The sequence below is a fragment of the Aquila chrysaetos genome, chromosome 4 (genome assembly GCF_900496995.4).
Source record: "Aquila chrysaetos chrysaetos chromosome 4, bAquChr1.4, whole genome shotgun sequence".
Taxonomy (NCBI): Eukaryota; Metazoa; Chordata; class Aves; order Accipitriformes; family Accipitridae; genus Aquila; species Aquila chrysaetos.
In genome coordinates this window covers 30,452,356-30,472,262 of record NC_044007.1, presented here as the reverse complement: position 1 = coordinate 30,472,262, position 19,907 = coordinate 30,452,356, and the positions used below count along the sequence as shown (strand labels likewise).

Genomic DNA, 19,907 nt, shown 5'->3' with positions numbered 1-19,907 from the left:
GAAAAACTCTTCAACACAAATGCCCATCAGCTCACCAGCAAATTAGGACAGCCTGAACTTTACTATATTTGAAATGAGAAGCAGAGAAATGGAGATTATGTTGCAAGAGAAATTTGGCTTAAGTACCACATTTTGCATCACAATGGAACAGAAAGAGGGGGAAGAAATAGATTTTCTGGAGTGGCATTACTTTTATTCTGAGTGTCCACACTCATACTGTAGCCTCTCATTTACATTATTTTCTCCTGCAAAGGAGAAAAGAATCACAAAAGGAATAATTGTTATTATAAAACCTGATTCACTCAATCACAGATGCATACAATGCACTCCATGCTAATGAAGCAGTGGTTTTAGTATCTTTACTGCTTTTCTAACTTAGGATTTTGTTTGCACATAATGAATGTTTACAAATGGATAATATTTCTCACCGTAAATGTAAAGTGAAGCTTTTGAATCTATTAAAATAACTTTTTCTTGGGCAGGGAGAGAGCACCTAAGAATCTTGTTGTGAGAAGCGTTTCTTGTTTTCACACTCCTGAGAGAAAAATTACTCCATCTATAAATGTTTTTTCCTGAATTCAACTTGTTTTTTCCACCGTGCTTTTTAACCATTTTTATACTCCCTGTGTTGAGCATTCGGTTTCCTTTCAAAGTTAGACCCCTAGTGTTTCAAAGTTTGAATTCAGTATATCATGTTTTTGCAGTTACTTGCTTGAAGCCCAGAGCTTTTCCTGGTGACATTACACAATGGAAACCAGAGAAGTTTCTGATGAGGTCTGCCGAGTGTCAGGCTGCTTCCATAGTCTCGTGGATGACACAGTGACATCTTTCTACTATTTAGTAAGAACAGTTGCTGGGCTGCAGCAAATTCCCTTGCTTGTTAACTAACTTGTTTCCTTGGGTCTCAGGGTGGCAGTCAGCTGAGGTAGAAAACATCTTTACATAAAGAGGTTCTGCCTGTTTTCAATGGGAGATCAGAGATCATAAAGGAAAATTAGAGAAAGAAACTTTTACATCTGTTAAAAACATAAGGAGGGAAGGTAGGAAGTGACAACAAGAGATCAAAAGTTTCATTTTACTTCACTTCCAGAAATCCTGTTAAACCACATATGTTTTTTTCAAATATGGTTATGTTTCTCTGTGTTTATTTTAACTCTTTTATACTTACCAGGCAGCATCCCAAACCCTCACAGAAATCAATAGGAGCTTTGGCTATAAGGAGACTGCCCCACTATTTCCTCTGGGTGCCCATGGCTGACACTGTCCTCTTGGGGTTACGAAGAGCACCTGCTCTGCTCTCCTCTGTCAGGATGGGAAAGTGGAATGAAAAGAGGGAATGAGAGCCCAAAATATCAGTGGTGAGAGCCCAGGGAGAAATTATGCTAGAGCTTCTTTCTGCGCTGTAGGTACATGCTCCAGTGGACTCATTTTCAGTGTTTTCTCTATCTTATATCCCCCCCTAAATGACATATTTGGCAATATCAGCCTCATGCAATCACAAACATTCTCTGAAAACATTAGTGGAAACATTGTTGGGAAAATAATTCACTTGGAACTTGGGAGAGGCTGGACAATGAGGAAAGTCATGTAGGTATGTTTTCTACTTTTTAGTTTTTCCCCACTGGTCTGTCATGAAAGGTTGTGATGGGGAACAGGAAGGCTGTTTGCTGTACTGAGTGCTGTTAGAAGGGAAAAAAAATCCAAACTGAAATAAGCAGTGGGTACAATTCATTGCACTATTTCAGTCAGAAATTGCTGCCACATGGACTCAGACTTTCTAATGTCTTTTCACAATCAGCTATCTATAAGACTCCAGTTTGGTATGGTGCCTGCAGTATTTATTTTGAAATGCTATATAACCTCACAGCATCTGGAAATACCCACAGTACATACTGTGCAACCATAAACTATATAAATGTTGGGGAGGATTCAACAGACACTTCTATAAAAAAAATGTTGTTGAAACATGCAGAAGAAGCAAGGCCAGAATGGAATAAAGTTCATCCAAGCATAGGTGACATTGTGTGCATCCTTTTAAAATTGCCTTGTCATTGTGGACATTCTCGTTCTTTGAGAAATAATAATAAAAAATCTTGGTAACAACTTTAGCTAACAGATATTAAAATGGAATAAACCCAAATATTCATAAGAGAGGTTTTGCGAGATGTAATAGAATAATGTCAATATAGTGTTCTCCATTCTCATTTAAGTCTTTCTATAAACCGTTTTGACTATATTTCAAATGGAATTACATTTGTGTAGAAGTACTTGATCAGGACTTAACACTGAGTCCATATGTCTATAAAGATATTTTGAGAAAATTATTTAAATTTTACAACTTTGCTAGCTTGTTGTTATGCTGGGATAGAGAACTTCCTTCCCAGCAGAAGACATTGTGAAAGCAAATTCATTAATGTTTGTGAGGTGATGCCACTTGGAAAATGTGGAACAATCACTGAAAAACTGCAAAATTTCCAAGCAGCTACACTTAACATTATGTCAAAGTTATCATAGTATTTCAGCGTGAAAAATTGAGAGAGAATAAAAATAAAAGCATTTTAGATGGACACTTCCTAAAATAGGTTTGAATTTTCTCATATGCTGTTGGTTTAAAATGTCTGTCTTCCTGTCTTGTTTTGTCTTCTAGCTTTTACCCAAGACAATATATTTCCCCCTGTTTTTCACTTTGGTTTGAGAAGGGGGAAAATATTTTTGTTTTAAATTGATCTGAAAAATTTCTTTTTTCACTTCAATCAGCAGGAAATTGAAAAGTCTACTCTCCACAGCTTTTTCCTGGAGCAGATTCTGTTAAGAACAGGTAGAACAGGTATTCTCTGGCACCCTTTATGTCATTTAGTTGATTCTGTAATTACAGACTAATTAAAAATGCACCCTAATTTGCAAATTGTTAGTTTCTAAAGATTCTTTAGATCTTACTAGCTGGAAAAAGTTTGTTATGCATCTCTTCAACATTTGTATAGTAAACTTTTAAAGTGTATCTATTTGACTTCATAAACTATACATTGAGAGAGAGAAGGAGGAAGTACATTTGAATTTAGAGGATCATTAATCAAGCTTGTAGCAGTTGCTTTATAATCCTTACAGTTGCGTTGTTTGAGAGTGTGTTAATATTTTCAGATTCTCAGCAGAATTTTTCTGCTATTTACCTTAAAGACTTAGTGAATTTGTAGCATATAGAAGGAAAAAAAAAAAAAAAAAAATTCTTGAGATCTTTCTGAAAAGGTAGATAGATAGTTGTTCAGATAGGTGGCATGGAAATATGCTTTTCTTTTCTATTTTTGGACGAAGTTTGGATTACAGAAAATTATGACTGCATGTGGATCTATTTCTTCATTCTTTACTTACTGAAGTGTAGGATGAAGGCAAAAGCCATGAAAGTATTTATGGTAGCACTAACACCAAGAATGAGATTATTTTTATACATATTATAAAAGCATATTATACATGCTTTTGTCAATGATGCTTTGTGAAAAATTTCACTATATAGTTCATAACAAATTCTGTCATCAAACTTAACTTATGATAACTTTCATATAAAGTAGAACTTTTCATACAAACAGGGATACAGAGGCAGAGGTAAATGTTTTCCTAGCATCTATGATACTTTTGGTAGGCAAGTTAGTAGAAATGCCCTGGTTCCTGAGAAATCAAATACAATTTAGTATAGATACAGGTGGTTCTATAAAAGTATGTAAATGACCATTTGATAAGTCACCTTAACTGTAGGCCAAAAGTTACATTGTCAGCAGTAGAAGGTATACAGTATTGTTTCAAAAAATCAGAGTAAATCATTGAACACATTTGAAATTAGTGCAAAATCTGTCTGAATAAAACCTACATTCTTTTTACTTATGTGAAAATCCAAGGCTAAAAGTAAAAATATAATATAGTAGCTTAGTGATTGCTTTGAATTCTATAAAATGTTTCATAAACTTTGGTTAAATGGAGCCTGAATTCCTCATAATAACTTCAGTCTTGCATTGCATATGCTGCTAGGTGCATCAACCTGGCTTACCAAGAGAGCTGAGGGAAGTCCTTTGTCTGAGACTGACACCTATACAAACAAACAATGTCTACAGCTTTCTTCTCAGTAGCATTAGGAATCCTGTGAGTTATAAAATCTTGGCAGATTCATTCAGCTCTCTCAAACAGAATTTTAATAAGGGCATCTCATTTGTTTAAATCATATTCTTTCTTTTTTTAGTCTGTCTAGACTATTTTAACAACCACAGAGTTGTGCTTTGCTCATGGTGGGTGGCATGCTTCTATTTGCAGATTGTTATTTCAGGTTAAATTTCTAACTTGGAATGTACCAGAACTTGGATGCAAACATCTGCTTGACTATGTGCTACAACACATTTTTCTGTATAATATATGGAGTTAGAAACTGTAACTGCCCCAGAATTAAAGGCCTACTTTTCCCTTTTGGTTAGAGTTCCTTTAACTGAAAAAGAAGTATGCCTTTCACTTGCAGAGGTGAATTGTAACACCCTAGATGAGTCCCTTGAAAAAATGTATAAATGTCTATTTATGTGATTTAGGTATAGATCATGATAAGATATTTTAGGATGTCAACACCACTTCATTAAATATTGATGAAAACTTATTTAGAAATACATTTTAAAATAAGAAGTCTAATAATCCCACCCTATTTATCCTAAACTTTACAGAATTAAAATATATTAAAAAAAAATCCTGCAAGTAAAATTGAAGGAATTATTTCTGCATATTTTACAAAGATAGAACAGTACATATACAGATAGGAAAGATGATTACACCTTACATTCCCACCCTGTGTTGTAGCTATCACCCTTTAAGTTGTCAGGGGTTGTTTCTCTGTTCTTAAGTATTATTTTCAATTCCTCTTTGCTACCATATTTCTGAAAAATAAAACCTTCCTGGGAAAAGGCACATGGAAATGACTTGTTCTCTAAATCTTCAATAAGTGAGGAAAAAGCTTAATTTTCCAAAATGCCACTGTTGTTAATAACAGTAATTTCTACTTAATCCCACGATATTTTGCTCTTCCAAATCTTTCAATATTTCAGGATTTCACATCAAGGAGATTAGAATATGAATTGTTTCTGAATACTTCAAACTGCCCTTCTTCCTAAACCAAGGACAGAACTAAAGACATAGTTTCTACTGTTTTGAAGGTATTTATCTTCAGTTCTCAGTCCATTTAAGTTTAGTTGGAGAACGAAGTTAGAGAGACATAAAAAAACAGAGAAAGAAAGTGTGATACACTTTCACAGAGCTCTGGTGGTCAGGGAATAAATTTAATTATAGGAGGTTCAGGACATTATATTTTTAAAGCTATCTTGCATGACATTTAAAATTAAACCATAATTTAGCAGGCTAGTCTTAGAGCGAGAGGATAGTATTCTCTCCATTTGGGGAGATCTGCCAAGTTCTGCCTCCTGTAAAGAATAGGACATGTCTCAAGATTTTATGTGGTGGTTCTCTTTCCAAGATAAGATCTGGGGGTGGGAGATGATTTTATACATCCAACTCATGAACAGATTGACAATGTTACATTAGATATTTTCCCATTTTTCTGTGGAACTTCTGGAGGGATTGTCTTGGTAGCCAGAGACTAAACTGTGCAGAAACACTTCTAAATGTTTATGCTTTGCAAAGCAATTGTTCTTCTGGACAAGGTTATTTCAAATCTCTGCTTTAGCTATTGTAACTAGACTGCCTGTATTACTCATACTTCCATGTAGATTAATGTATCCCTTCATACTCATGTCAAGCAGTCCAAATGTGTAAGTTACACAACCGAGGATTTATAGGTCAGACAGCAACAAACAAAAGGACTCTCTCAGACATCTTTACTGTCCTTAGATCCTACAGTCTACACTTTACCTTTGGTATCAGTCACAGCAATTCATAGTTCTCTGGTATACTGCTGCAGCAAGGAAAGCAAGTATTAGTGCAGATCTACATAATTTGTTGCTGTTCTAAAGATGTGCGTGCACACAGAGCTCCTAATTTATCTTGGACTGGTAGTAAAGACCTTAATATCCAAAAGAACTTCAGCATTGCAGAGTGGGTGTCTTGTTCAGAGCATTTTCCAAATATTCAGAAGACAGGAAAATGCATCAAATAGTAAGTTGTTATTTTTAGATTACCAATATATAAAAAACAGAGATGGCTGCAATTTTCCACTCTTTCTTAAATGTGTTTCTTTACACTCTTTTATTATACCCTTTAGAGGAGTTGACAGACAGAAAAAGAAAGCTAAATAAAACCTACTGGAAACATCTAAGGAAATAACTTCTGAGAAATACTTATGTGGTGAAATTTCATTTAGATCCATCTCCTAACCATTTTTGTTGTGAAGGTACTTTTCCTTTTATAGAAACTGATAACACTTACCTTTCCTTTACATAAATATTAAAGATAGGGGTGAAAGTCACATAGTTATTAAAGTGAAAGAAATAAGGGACTAGTAACCATTTCCTCAAATACCTTTTCTTCTTAAGGGTCCTAACTCTTTCTACAAAAAAAAAAAAAAAAAAAGAACAGTAAAAAGCATTAAAACAGTACCTTTTTGCTGTTAATATACAGGTAATTTAAAAAGCAAATTCTAACATAAATTGGAGGTGTGCTAGCTTAACAGATTTGATTTACAGAAGTTGGTGCATTCCAGTTTCTCTTCAAAATGTTACGTGTACCTATTGGTCTGCCAGTCTGGTTTCTTACTCCATAATATATGGTAAATTTTCCCAATAATCAGGAGTTGAGTAACTTATCAGAACATCTGTAATCAACATGTAATCAGTTTTAAAGAAAACACAGTAAGGATGGATGAAAATAATAAAAGGCTATTTTAAGTGGCACAATTTAATGATGACAACAGTGATGATACTCAGCTACAGTTTACTCTTAGAATTTAAAATAATTCCAGCAATGTTTTTCTTCAAAGGGATTTATGTAACTTGTGCAAGAATTGACAAGCAGTTCCTTCCTTACACGGCAGTTCTCATCACTTACACAAACAAGATATGTAGGAATTGGTGTTGTACTGCTAACAAAGCAGCTATACACTTCTGAAAAGGAATAAGATGCTCTTTAGTAGGATTATTTTTTTTTTTTCCAAAAGGAATATAAGAATACATAATCACATTAGGAGAACAACTAACAATACTGATGGAAGTTAAAGACTGTATGTTGTATGCAGTGTGGTTGGGGAACTGAGACTTGCATGTTAAAAGACCAGTGTGGTCCCTGCTGAATATGTTTTAGTTTCAAAATAATTAGCTCTGTCAAATAATTAATATTTGTTGACAAGACCAAGTTAAGTGCATGCAGCATCACATGTGTTGTAATTAGTTGGGATGATAAGATAATATGGACTGAAAATAATCAATTTGAGCTGCCAAAGCTGATCACTTAAGCCAAGTGAAAAAATACAAGCAACCTTCTTCCATGGATTTCATACACACTCATAATTAACTTTGCCTCCTTTCATGGTCTTTTTGTATTTCAGCTCTGAGTAGCCAAGTTTCATTGGTGTTAATTTTTTTGAACATTTGAGAGCTTCCTGTGCAAACCTGGTGGAAGAAACACACTAGAAGTCAATTGGAACCAAACTATAACATTGGACATACTAGCTCAAATTAAATCTAGGTAAACTAGATAAAATTAAAGAATATTTAGATTATTTAATATTGAAATTCAAGTGCTGTCAAAGAGCAGTTTGTAACTGATCTATATTTACAAGAAAAAAATTCCGTATTCATTGCAAGCTGTTGAATAACAAAAAGTGCATCTGTTCAGATTCACTTCGGGGGATAATATAAAAACAACAGCAAAACCCCCCTCCTTTCAATTTATACCCTTTTCTGTCCCAGTTAAGTCAATGAAAGCTTGCACTGTGGTTTAAAGCAGAGTTACTTTAATAATGAATCCTTCTAAAAATATCATCCATTAGACCAGAGGTTAGATATTGTGACAGCAAGAGCTATAGAAAAATCTTTACAGGGTAGAAAATTTGAGGGATAAATTATTAATTGTAAATTATTTGCTCTAACCAGTTTTTACTGCACTCCTATCAGATATTTTACAGCTCTACAGCATGACGTCTGAGATTGAGTATAATCAATAAAATAAATTATGTAAATATAAGATTCATAGGGAGGTTTCTTTACACTCAAGTTTGTCCAATCTCCTGTGATACAGGGGAGCTAATATGAAGTATATTTATGTTAAGCATTCTGGATTTTAATGCTTTCTACTGAGTTTTCTAAAAATTTTCTTTGCAGGCTTGTATTTTTTCGCTTAAAAATAAATCATAGTCCACTTTGCTTTTTGAAAATTTAGTGGAAATGTTTTCCTTTTCCCCTTTTTTTGTCCTGTCCCATATGTATCTACAAGTGTGGAAAGAAGAAAAAAAGCAATGTACTATGTACTCAGTGTTACTAGAATCATTCTTTTATAGTCCTTAAAAATGCTATGCAGCTGAAAGATCTAGTGCAGTTCCTTCTGAAGCACATTAAGAGGCAAAAATTCAGTTTAATTGCAGTTCAAGTCCTACTTTTTTGCCACTGACTTTGGCAGGGCCACAGTTTCACTCAGAGTAGTAATACAGTTGGCTCCTGATAGAGAATGACAGATTACATTCACTTCAGGTGCTGCTGGTCCCAGTACTTACAAGGCAACACTCTTTCAAGTACAATATAGAGTAATAGCAAGCGAAAAAAAAGCTTCTGATACAAATAAATTAGCCAGTCCCTGGACAGACCCATATGAAGCGAAAACAAAAGCAGTGTGACAAACTTCATACCAGTGTCACTCTTCTAAGGCTGAGGATGATGAAAATCTGTAGGAAGGACTCAGTGGAATGGAAGAAACAAAGTGGACTCAAGTAAGAAATAGTGTGAATGGACTTGAGCAGAGTAAGGTAGACTTGGAAAGAAGCAGAGAATATATGAGACAGGAGATATAGGAGTCACGCAACGAAAATATGACATTTATGATACAAGACGTCAGTACAAGAAGAGAGAATGATATTTTAGACTTATAACTGAATATAAACTGATTTTTTTCTAAGCTGTCTATTTACAAAGGGTTAACCAAAACCAGGAATATGCAGCCAGCACCAAATTCTATAGCATTCAAATGTACACAGATTTGGATTCCAGAGGCCAAGTTACCTGCTGACATTAAATTATTAGGTGCTGTCCTGGAAAATCACCATTTGCTCAAATAACATATTACTAGAAAAGGTACATTGACAACAGGTTTTGTATGGTTTGCATCAAAAAGTCTATATTAATGTGGTTGATTAATGTTCAGATAATGTTTTTAGGAAAGTATCTTTGGCATATTATTATTTCAATGTGTTTGTTTAAATGAGTCTCTAAAAGAGCATTAAATAAACAAAACAATTATCTGAGTAGGGAATATTACCATTGTGTTTGGGCATCAGATGTCTGCTAGAGTAAAATCACAGCATCACTGAGACTTACTAGTATCCCAAACTACATTAAAATATCACTTGAATCTACTTGCTGCAGCAAAAAGTTACTGCTGAGACTACAAAGATTGAGAAATATTGGAAAAAAGTTTCTCATCCCACTTTTGTTTGGCTTTCCATGAAATGCTAAAGAGGGAACAGATGAGACTTTTTGTGTGTATATTTAATGCATTTTAAAGAGAAAAATTAAAGTAGACTATCGTTTCAGGAGTTCTCAATGATACACACAGTATTTGAACACACTGTTTTTAACATGTTTCTTAATCTAGGAGATATTTCATATGGTATGGGGCATAGAGTAGGAACTGCAGGCTTTGTGATCTCTCAGTAAAATGAGAATGTTCCTATGCTAAGTTTCATTTAACTCCAATGTCTCAGCACAGAACTGAAAACCAAACAGATACTAAAATTATTTTCGCATTAAAAGTTAAGTGCTTAGTAAAGCTTTGGCATGAAAACTCCCACAGATTTAACTACAAAGTAAATGTCAAATGCTTTTGAAGATAGTCTAGAAAAGGAGACGTAGGGGTAAGACCCTGAAGCAGCCATGCTACAGTGATTGCTAAGAGAGTCAAGGCACACTCTCAGGAGACCAAGAATGCACATTCTAATTTTCAGCAGCAGAGGAATCAAATGAAGATTTCCATTGTCCCAGGGAATGTCCTAAATGTTGAACGATCATTTAAAACACTGGGAAAGGCGCCACTGCTGAGTTTTGTGTCCTTAATAGTCATGACAGAGGAAAATTACTAAAATAGTCTCTGCAGGCAAGACAGGTCAATGAATTTGAGCAGATTTAAACATGCTACATGTATCAAGCCCCTCAGTCTTGAAAAATTTTAAAGATATTTCTGCAGAACATTAGACTACTTGCAAATTTCAATGTTGGAAAAGGAAGTACAATTAAGCTTCAGATGCCTTCAGGATGAGATGATAGAGGTTGAAGAGTTCCACAGATAGCTTTGAATTTGTGTTTATGAGATGGTAGAAGCCCAGGAGAGTCTATGGATCTAGTTTATAAGGACTCTGCTCATTGTTGCATGATTGTGGCAGAAAAAGTAGCTGAGGTCAGATCCAAATACAAAACTGACTTTAAGACTCTAACAACATCATCATTCAATTTATATTCAGATTTTCTTTAAGTTTTTCTTCATCACATGCCTGTATACTGTATATGTAGATGATGGGAACTTTAATAATCCCGTGCAGAAAATTCCATTGCCGCAATGTGGACACAATGAACTCTAAGCTTTATCAGGGAAAGGAATTTCAGATATCCTGTTTCATATCCTCAGTGGTGAGAGTATCTCTTGTTTCTTGACTACCTTTGTTGTCTTAAACTTTGATATATGCACATGAGATTCAGTGTGTGAAAAGATAGACTAGACTTTCTAGATAGACTAGAAAGGCATTCAGGTGTTTTGTGGTGAATGATAGCCTATTATCCTGGGTACCTGACTCAGGATGCACTGTATAGGATAAGGAATAAAACCAAGGCTCTATAGGGATGTGGCAGTCTACCATATGTTGCCTGCAGATGTGCTTGGGTTTTAAAGATGCAGTTCATGCATGACTGGTACAAAAATCTAACCAGGGTAAAAGAATGGGATGGATAAAGCAAAAGCACAGTATACCAGTGATTTACTGCATCATTTTGGGAAAGTTACTGGCGGAGCTATAGTCAGATATCAGAATTACTTGGTTGTCAGTACTAGCTTTTCTTCCTCTAAGTCAGATGCAAAATATGGTCATCTGGCATAAATCCCCAAGACAGACTTCTGAGAGGGACATTATGGAGCGAATACAATAGCAAATGTGATTCTAATTTGCCTCTGATTATGAAAGTCAAGTACTCTTAAATCCCTCTCTCCATTATGAAAGATAAAATGATTATTTTTATCATCTAATATGGGAGATAAATTGTAAAAAATACCCATGAATAGAAAATACAGAAAAATACTTAGAAATATACAGGTATGAGTGGTATGGAAAGGAAAAACAAAGATCTCACTAATCCTCAAAACAAAGTCCTATGTTTTCAATTCAACTGTATATTTTCTATTAAACTTCCTAGTGCCACAGCATTTTTGCAATGTTTTGCATTCTTTCATTTCAATTCATGCAGCAACCCACTGAGCTGGAATGTCATCAGTATTATTGCCAGTTTCTGAAGAAAGAGGACAAGGTGGAGATAGTAAGTGACTTGCATAAGGCCTCTTTTCAAGTCTGTACCAGAGCTAGTATAACAATTTGGAATCTCTTGACTGCTTGTTTGGTATTCAGCAGCCTAGACCATGACATTCCTCAAATCCAATTTCAAACTCTTATAAAATAATAAAGGAAATATAAGGGAGCAAAATTATAGTCAGAATAATGTTACTGAGTTTTCTTGGAGGTTTTGGTAGAATAAAATTGGCTGAAATAGTCTATCTGTGAATTGCTTATAGTGATTCCACAAGCAATGAAGATTGGATGCTACTTTAAAAAGGCATGACAAATTTGCCAAAAGAATCTTCTTCCCTTGAAAATAATTTGAAAAATTATTTTATACTGGCCTAGCTACATTTAATGTCACGTGTCCCGGAAAACAGCTTAGTACATAACAGAGAAGGTTTGGAATGAGAACTGTGTTGTAGGGGAAACATCTAACCACACCATGGATATCCTTATTAGGCCTGGTTTTAAATAATGGCTTTAAATTCTGAAGCATTAAAACAATTCACTGATTAAAATTTCAGATGTTTTACTTTGGGACTGTAAAGTCCCTTGAGAGCAGATAAAACTGGTGAAGTCTATTAGGAAGGTTAGAAATATAAAAATGATAGTAGGAGACTGTCTTACTTGCCAAGGCTCATTTAATCCTCACAGTGATATGAAGCTGAAGAGAAAGGAAAACACAGAGGAAGCAGCACTGCCAAATGAGACCAAGCAATCCTAGTGAACATGAGATTAGCCTGAAATGTCATATGGCAGCAAATATAGCTAAGATTGTTTTTAGGCAATCCATAGTATCACCAAGTCACCAAGTGAAGAGAAAGACAGCAGGCCTGCACCTTTTAGTGTCACTATACCTAAAACTGAAGATTGAAAACAGATTTAGGCCACAAAAACTGTAGAAAGTCAGAAATACATTAAAAATTATTAAGAAGCCAGCAGGAATGACTGATGAGGGAAGATTAAAATAGTTTGCTGTATAAATGATAAATGATGACTCGGAGGAGATGAGATAGCTGGCTACAAATAGATCTGGTCAAAACATTGGAAGTGAAGGGAAAAGTCACCAACTTCTGTTTGCCCTTTTCTTATTAAAAAAAAAAAAAAAAAAAAAAAAGAAAGAAATCTTGTTCTGTTCTATCTCCAAAAGCCTATAAAAGCAGCATATCCCAAGATGAAAAGTTTCCTGGACAGACATATCCAATGCAACCAAGGCATGTTAAGGAAAGTATGGAAGTTAACCCTTTATTTGTCTGCCTTGCATTAGTGTCAAAATATCCTGATTGTACTCTCTCTCCTGGAGACTTTTTAAAAGGTGAGGCATTACCTGAGGGATAATACTGAAGGTCCCATTCTGGTATTTGCTAATTGACCTCAATGTCCAGGTCTCTCAGGTATTCCCTGGAAGGGCATATCTCTTCATGGTATAGATAGTTAGGTAACTTAATATTTTTATCCTATTTCAAACTCCTCTTCACTTAGAATCCCAAGTAAGTCTAATTATTTTTTTTTAGATTTGATTTTAATATTTTTCTCCTGAATTTGTTGTATTATTTATACAGCTATACTAGTATGTGCTATTAGAATTATTTTCTTATCCCAGCCAACAGGACTATGGTTTGATTTCACACTTCATAAATAGAGAAAGCCTTGTACTTAACAGGGGTTAAATATGATGGGGGAAAGGGACCCATATCAGAGTGCTCATCAAAAAAATTATATTAGGGAAATGTATTTCTTCATGTGATTATGTAGGGTTATTTTCTGTACCTTGAGAACAAAGAGCATATGAATGGGAGGGAAAATCCCTATAAATCTCTGCTGACAGGTTTTGTTTTCTTCTGCCCATTTGGGTGGGAGAAGGTCCCAGCACCGTGAGCTAGTGCAGGGCAATAGGAAGCTGTAGCTTCTGTCTGCCTGTACAGACCTCAGACCTTCTCCTCTTTCCTGTCCCTCCTTGGAGGTGGTGCTGCTCCTGAGACAGAGTGCACATCTCCCCCTTACTATTTCAAATGTTTGTACAACTAACCCAAAATAATGTATTCCTAAAAGTGGTTTATGATATTTTTTGGTATGGTATTATTAATATCTAGATGATTTTTTTTAAGTAGATACATTTTATTCACCCTCCCCAAAGAGAGAGTATTTGTCTCTTTGAGAAGACTGACAACAGGAGATGAAGTGCGATCTGCTACATCATTTTATTTTTTAATCCTTTTTTTTCTACAATATGTGGCATAACAAGTATCGATGCATTTTGTCATTTATATGGCTCCAGAAATGCCAGCTTGAAAGGAGCATTGTCTGTGTTATAGACATGATGTGCTGACCCCTTTTTTAAAAAAATTGAAAGGAAAACTTAAAGCTAAGCCATAAAAAATAAAATAAAAATAAAAAGGCAGGATATCTTGGGGGGAGAGAGTAGAAGCAGATTCTTTGACTTTAATGAAGACTGGAAAAGCCCAGAATATTTTGATGTTGATTTAACTAAACATCTTATGAATAACTTTTTTTCTTTATTTGTGTGACCTAGATATAGTAATTCATTAAAAATGAATTTAAAGTATAAAGAAGAAAGGATTTTCCAAGACAAAATATATTTTATCTGATAACTTTCTGTTCTCTTTCTTCCCTCCTTCCATCCCTCGCCCCCACCATGAAATATCCAATATTCTTACTTCCAGCAGGTATGTAAAATTTTATAGGGGTTTGTCAAGGACTGATTTAACTGAGATAAAATAGTTTTGAATGACAGCTTGTTAAAGGAATTAACATGAATATTAAATTTTCTCCATAAAATATTAGTAGCAATGCAAGATAAATCTGTGCTGTAGGACATTTCACCCACAGAAGGACGTTTCCAATGTTTAAACATCTTAAATTTGTCTGCAACACTACAGAAGTGTTAATGTTGTCACTGTTGCTAAAAGGTAATTCAAAAGGAGAGAAAATATATTATGGCCTTAAATTTTTTTCTTGATAAACATTTTAACAGTTCTGTCTCTTCAAAGCCAAATTTTTCATTATTTTTTTTTACTGTGAAGAGTCATTGATAAAATGCATAAGCAGCATAGGGAGCAGAGGTCCAGTAAGACTACCACGGTCCTTTCTTGCCCCTATCCCCACAAAGAAATGCCTGGGAGTTACTGGGAGGTAGAATTTGACAACTTACACCGTTTCCCTTTGCTTCAGGTGCTGTGCTCTTCCCTGCACTGGGACACAGCATAAAAGTAAAACGGATCGTTGTCTTCACTGTTCTGGGGTTAGTCACAGCACCATAGGAGGAACATGTATGAAATGGGAGATGTGAGTTCAAGTGTTCATCTTATGGACTGAAGATGAGTTTCACAACCACAAAGCAATGCTTTGTCATGCTGGTGCTTAACTGAACTTCATCAGAAAGTGCTGGAAAAGTGAAGGAAGCCAGGGCTTAAAATCTGCCCCCATCTTAAGCACTTCCAATTGACTGGTTTAAACTTGTCCCATGTGTGTGCTGGACAATAGGAACCTCATTTTAGTTATTTGCATTTTCATTCCTGTTTAACATTTTAGAAATCTTAATGTTTAAAACAGATTTGTGAACTTTACGCTTTCAATCAGTGATCTATCTAGTAATGGAAGTAGTCTAATTTATAAATTTTAGGTTCAAGTATACCAAGACTTAAACTAGTTAGTTCTAGGTAGAATAATTAAATCAGCTACACTATAAAACAATGCTGTATATAATGAAGTGTATTGAATAAACAAATATGATGAAGTGTATTGACAGCTAGATGTTATTCGTAAAGCATTTCTTAAAAGATATGTTTGGCATATAGAGGATATTTATTACCAGAAAGGGTCACTGCAATAATAGTAAATTAACGAGATACCTTATTAAAGGCTGCAAGGAAATGAGATTATTTCAGATATGTTTCTCTCACTGTTTCATTTATTTCTGTGGTTGTATGAGTTACAATGCTTGTGATTTTACTGATAGCTCAGAGAAGATAGGTATAATTCAGTATTCACAGATGCATATTGTAAGTGAGGTGTAAAACTTACCATAAGTTCTTTCTCATTGTAATGAAGATCCCATGTATCTTTGATTTTTTATGAAATATTCACAATAGTATTGTACGTCAGCCAGCAAGGCAATCAAATCTCAATTATTCACATGTTAATATTATTCTCAACCTTTGAATTTCTGCAGCACGTTTTCTGACTCCTCATTTGAATATGAGAGAACCCACCAGACAACTATTTTTGTGTTATAAAAATATTGTAAATTTGCATTGCAAAGAACTACAAGAGACAGACATTCAATGTCCTATTCAAAATCTATTTAAATTAGTGCATAGCAAAACTGGGCAAAAATAAAACGAGGATTTTCATGAAATAAAAAAATGAATAGTTCACTAAATCCCATGTTAAATGGCTAAACAATAGAGGAAATACAGAGTGTAGTACTCTGGTGTTTTGAAAACAGTTGTGATGGTAATAATTAAAGAGTTGTGTTGTGTATAATTTTCATACAAGTCTTGTCTGGCAGAAGATTTTCTGTAGATTTTGTCCCCTTGTCATTTTTATTATTAGTGTGTTGGTCGTATCCGAATGTACCAGCTGAGTTCACCTCATTTTTGCTGGATCTTCATAAACATGAACACAATACTGTCCATGTTAAGTTTTTCCAGCAGAAGTGTGTTGTGGTTTAAGCCCAGCTGGCAACAAAGCATTATGAAGCTGGTCAATCACTCCTCCCTGACCCAGCCCCAGTGGGATGAAGAGGAGAAAATATAAAGAAAAGTTCATGGGTCGAGACAAGGAGAGGGAGGGATCACTCACTAATTATGGCCACAGGCAAAAGACAGGCTCAACTTGGGTAAAAAACAAAATCAATTTAATTTACTACCAATCAAATCAAAAGAAGGATAATGAGAAGATAAAACCAAATCTTAAAATACCTTCCTCCCACTCCCCACTCCTTCCCGGCCTTAACTTCACTCCTGATTTTTTCTACCTCTTCCCCCGCAACAGCGCAGAGTGATGGGGAATGGGGGTTGGGGTCAGTTCATCACGCGTTGTCTCTGCCGCTCCTTCCTCCTCAGGGGAAGAAGGACTCCTCGCTCTTCCCCTGCTCCGGCGTGGGGTCCCTCGCACAGCAGACAGTCCTCCATGAACTTCTCCAACGTGAGTTGTTCCCACGGGCTGCAGTTCTTCATGAACTGCTCCAGCGTGGGTCCTTTCTGCGGGCTGCAGTCCTTCAGGCACAGGCTGCTCCAGTGTGGGCTTTCCCATGGAGTCCTGGCCATCTTGGGGGGCATCCCCCTACTCCAGCGTGGGCTCCTCTCTCCCCGGGCTGCAGGTAGGCATCTGCTCCCCGGCTTCCCTCCATGGGCTGGGGGGGGACAGCCTGCCATCTCACCAGGGCTGCAGGGGCATCCCCTCCTCCGGCGCACCTCCTCCCCCTCCATCCTCACTGACCTCGGTGTCTGCAGAGGGGTTCCTCTCACATTCCAGTCCCCCTACTCACTGCCAGTTCCCCTTCTTAAATCTGTTCTCCCAGAGGCGCTACCACCGTCGCTGACAGGCTTGGCCTGGGCCAGAGGCAGGTCCGACTTGGAGCCGGGGAAGGTTCTAGCAGCTTCTCACAGGAGCTGTCCCTGCGGCCCCTCCCCTGCTACCAAAACCCCACCACACAAACCCAAAACAAAGTGGTATTTGCACACTAAGGTGTTGTGTATCTTGGAACCTCAGGGGACGCCAGTGGTTCCCTGTTCACCAGGTACTTGACTGCATTAACCTTTATCTTTATGCCTAGCTACTCTGCCGCCTTACCTCTTCAGTTTGGGTGATTAGGGCTCTATGCTAACATGGCTATGATATTCTCATTTTGACTCCTGTGTAAATACAGGTATATCTAAAATGGGTTTAAACTTACTAGTTCTCAGATAATATCAACAGTCTATGCCTACATGGAGCTGAATGTGCATTATATTTATGCTTCATAGGTGGTTTGTTTTCAAACTATTATGGTACCAAGCGCACTATTACAACTGTTCACAATATTCAAGTTAACTATATATAGACATGACTCCAACATGCATGATCTGCACAGCAATCTAGAATTATACAGTATTGAGTCTGTCATATGATAAAGCTTTTGGTCAAGGCAGTTTTACTGGTTTTCCATTATGAAATTTGTGCATGTATACAGTATCTTGTTTTTCCAGAATGTATTTAAAGTTGATAAACTTACAAGAAAACACATTTTTTTCTTGTTTTCTACAGTTTTCTCTAAATGTTGTAATATGAAGTAAGCTGTCATATTACGTTGTTAAGCAAGCAAAAGCTATTTGACTGATAGCTTCACTGCATGCATTGGTTTAATAAAGCAGACTGTTTGCCAGGACTCAGGAGGACTGCCCACACGTCTCCATTGTGTGCTCTTACCTGAAGGGTGGGGTTTGGATCCTGTGTGATGGAGGCGGTCAAAGTGCTGAAGGCTGTGGCTCTGGCCGCTTTGTTCACCAGGAATTGTGTGGAGTTCAGTAACAATGGTTTCTTTTTTCGTCAGTCTAGCTTAATATATGGTAGCTTTTGATTTAAAATATGAAACTTTTGCTAGTTAGTGCAAGCTTTAGGTGTCCAGAATAGAGGTCATTATTCCTTTTCATCTTGAGAAATGAACAGAGCTTTAACTGTGAGCAGTATTTAACTGGATTCTCTTCTCGCCTGAGCTGTTACAGTGATATGATCAAAAGTATGAACAGGTTAAAAAATAGTAACATAATTCTTAGCTGTAAGATATGGCCTATATTTGACTGCTGTCTAAATGATCTCCTTCTGACAAAATAAGTTTTCACTGTTTAGAGGTGTGCATATTTTTGACATTTCTATTGCCTAATATAGCTAAGGAAAACCCAGCAGTGACATGGGACAACTTCTTTCATTTCACCTCCATCTAAGTAAATTGATGTAAATGGAGGGACCTGCTGGCAGGTGGAATTTGCATACATATTAAGAAAATCAGATGCACTCCAGAAGTGTGAGACTAGATGAACACAAAAAGTGATGTGTTTTTTTTTCTCTTTTGCCAATTCTTTCCCAGGAATAATGTGGATATTTCCATTTGACATCCGCCAGGATGCATTTAGACTTGTGACCTCAGAGGAAAGAGCAAAGCAGCAAGAAAATCTGTGTTCCTATAATTAAGGAAGGTTTTTTTCATAATTTTTAATTCTAGGAACATAAGTCACTTGAGTTTCCCCTGTCTTTTCTCTTTCCTTTTTTGTACTGAATTAATAGGGAAACTTGTTCTGATAGAAACATATTGATCGTAGTAAAGAACTGTATGTTACCTGCCCTGCACTTCTCACAACTGTCAATGATATTTAACTGGTGAGAAATGTGCTCTGGCTGACACTTACCAAACAAAAGCAGAGTTGTCTTTCATTTTTAGAGTTTGTTCTCTACATGGCCTTGAATGTTCATTTCTTTGACATAAGATAATGATTCATTCTCTTGCTTTGCAGTTTCTAGATGGCTAAGTACTTTAAAAGTCAATACTGAATTCCTAAGCAGAAATCCACATATGATTACAGTAAAGCTCCACTATCACGGCATTGTATTAAGAGATGTATTGGTATATTTTATATCTATAAAAATAAGAAGCTTTAATTTGACTTATGAACAGTATTTTAAAATGTGCTACCTTGGCTTTATTGATAATAATTTTTAGAATGTACAACTCTTCTGAGTTTAGATTCACCCTAAGTGAAAAATGAAAAGTGAATTACTGCTGGAAAAATCATCCAAAGTCAGGGGTCACTGTATGCTTTGAAACATAATTCTCTTTGTTCTTTATTTAAGGGTTAAAGCCAAGTGATCCAACCATGACCGGCAAAACACAGACCAGCAACGTCACCAATAAGAACGACCCAAAGTCCATCAACTCCAGAGTCTTCATCGGCAATCTGAACACAGCCATTGTCAAAAAAGGCGACATCGAAGCAATCTTTGCAAAGTATGGGAAAATAGTTGGCTGCTCAGTGCACAAAGGTTATGCGTTTGTACAGTACATGAGTGAGAGGCATGCAAGGGCTGCGGTGGCAGGAGAGAATGCCAGGATCATCGCAGGGCAGCCACTAGGTAAGGGCTTGTTCATATAATTGACATATTGTTTTCTCTTTCCTTTCTATTTGAAATA

The 19,907-nt window shown here is 36.2% G+C and overlaps 1 protein-coding gene across 9 annotated transcripts in view; it reads left to right on the top strand.

Moving 5' to 3' along the window:
• Window positions 1-19,907, top strand: part of RALYL (RALY RNA binding protein like) — a 411,995-nt gene that overhangs the window by 179,145 nt on the left and 212,943 nt on the right. For all 9 annotated transcript variants that reach the window (XM_030011204.1, XM_030011212.1, XM_030011211.1 and 6 more), the window contains one exon: window positions 19,571-19,849. In XM_030011204.1, coding sequence (XP_029867064.1) covers window positions 19,594-19,849 — 256 coding nt within the window. In that variant the 5' untranslated portion in view covers window positions 19,571-19,593. The remainder of the gene's footprint in view (window positions 1-19,570; window positions 19,850-19,907) is intronic.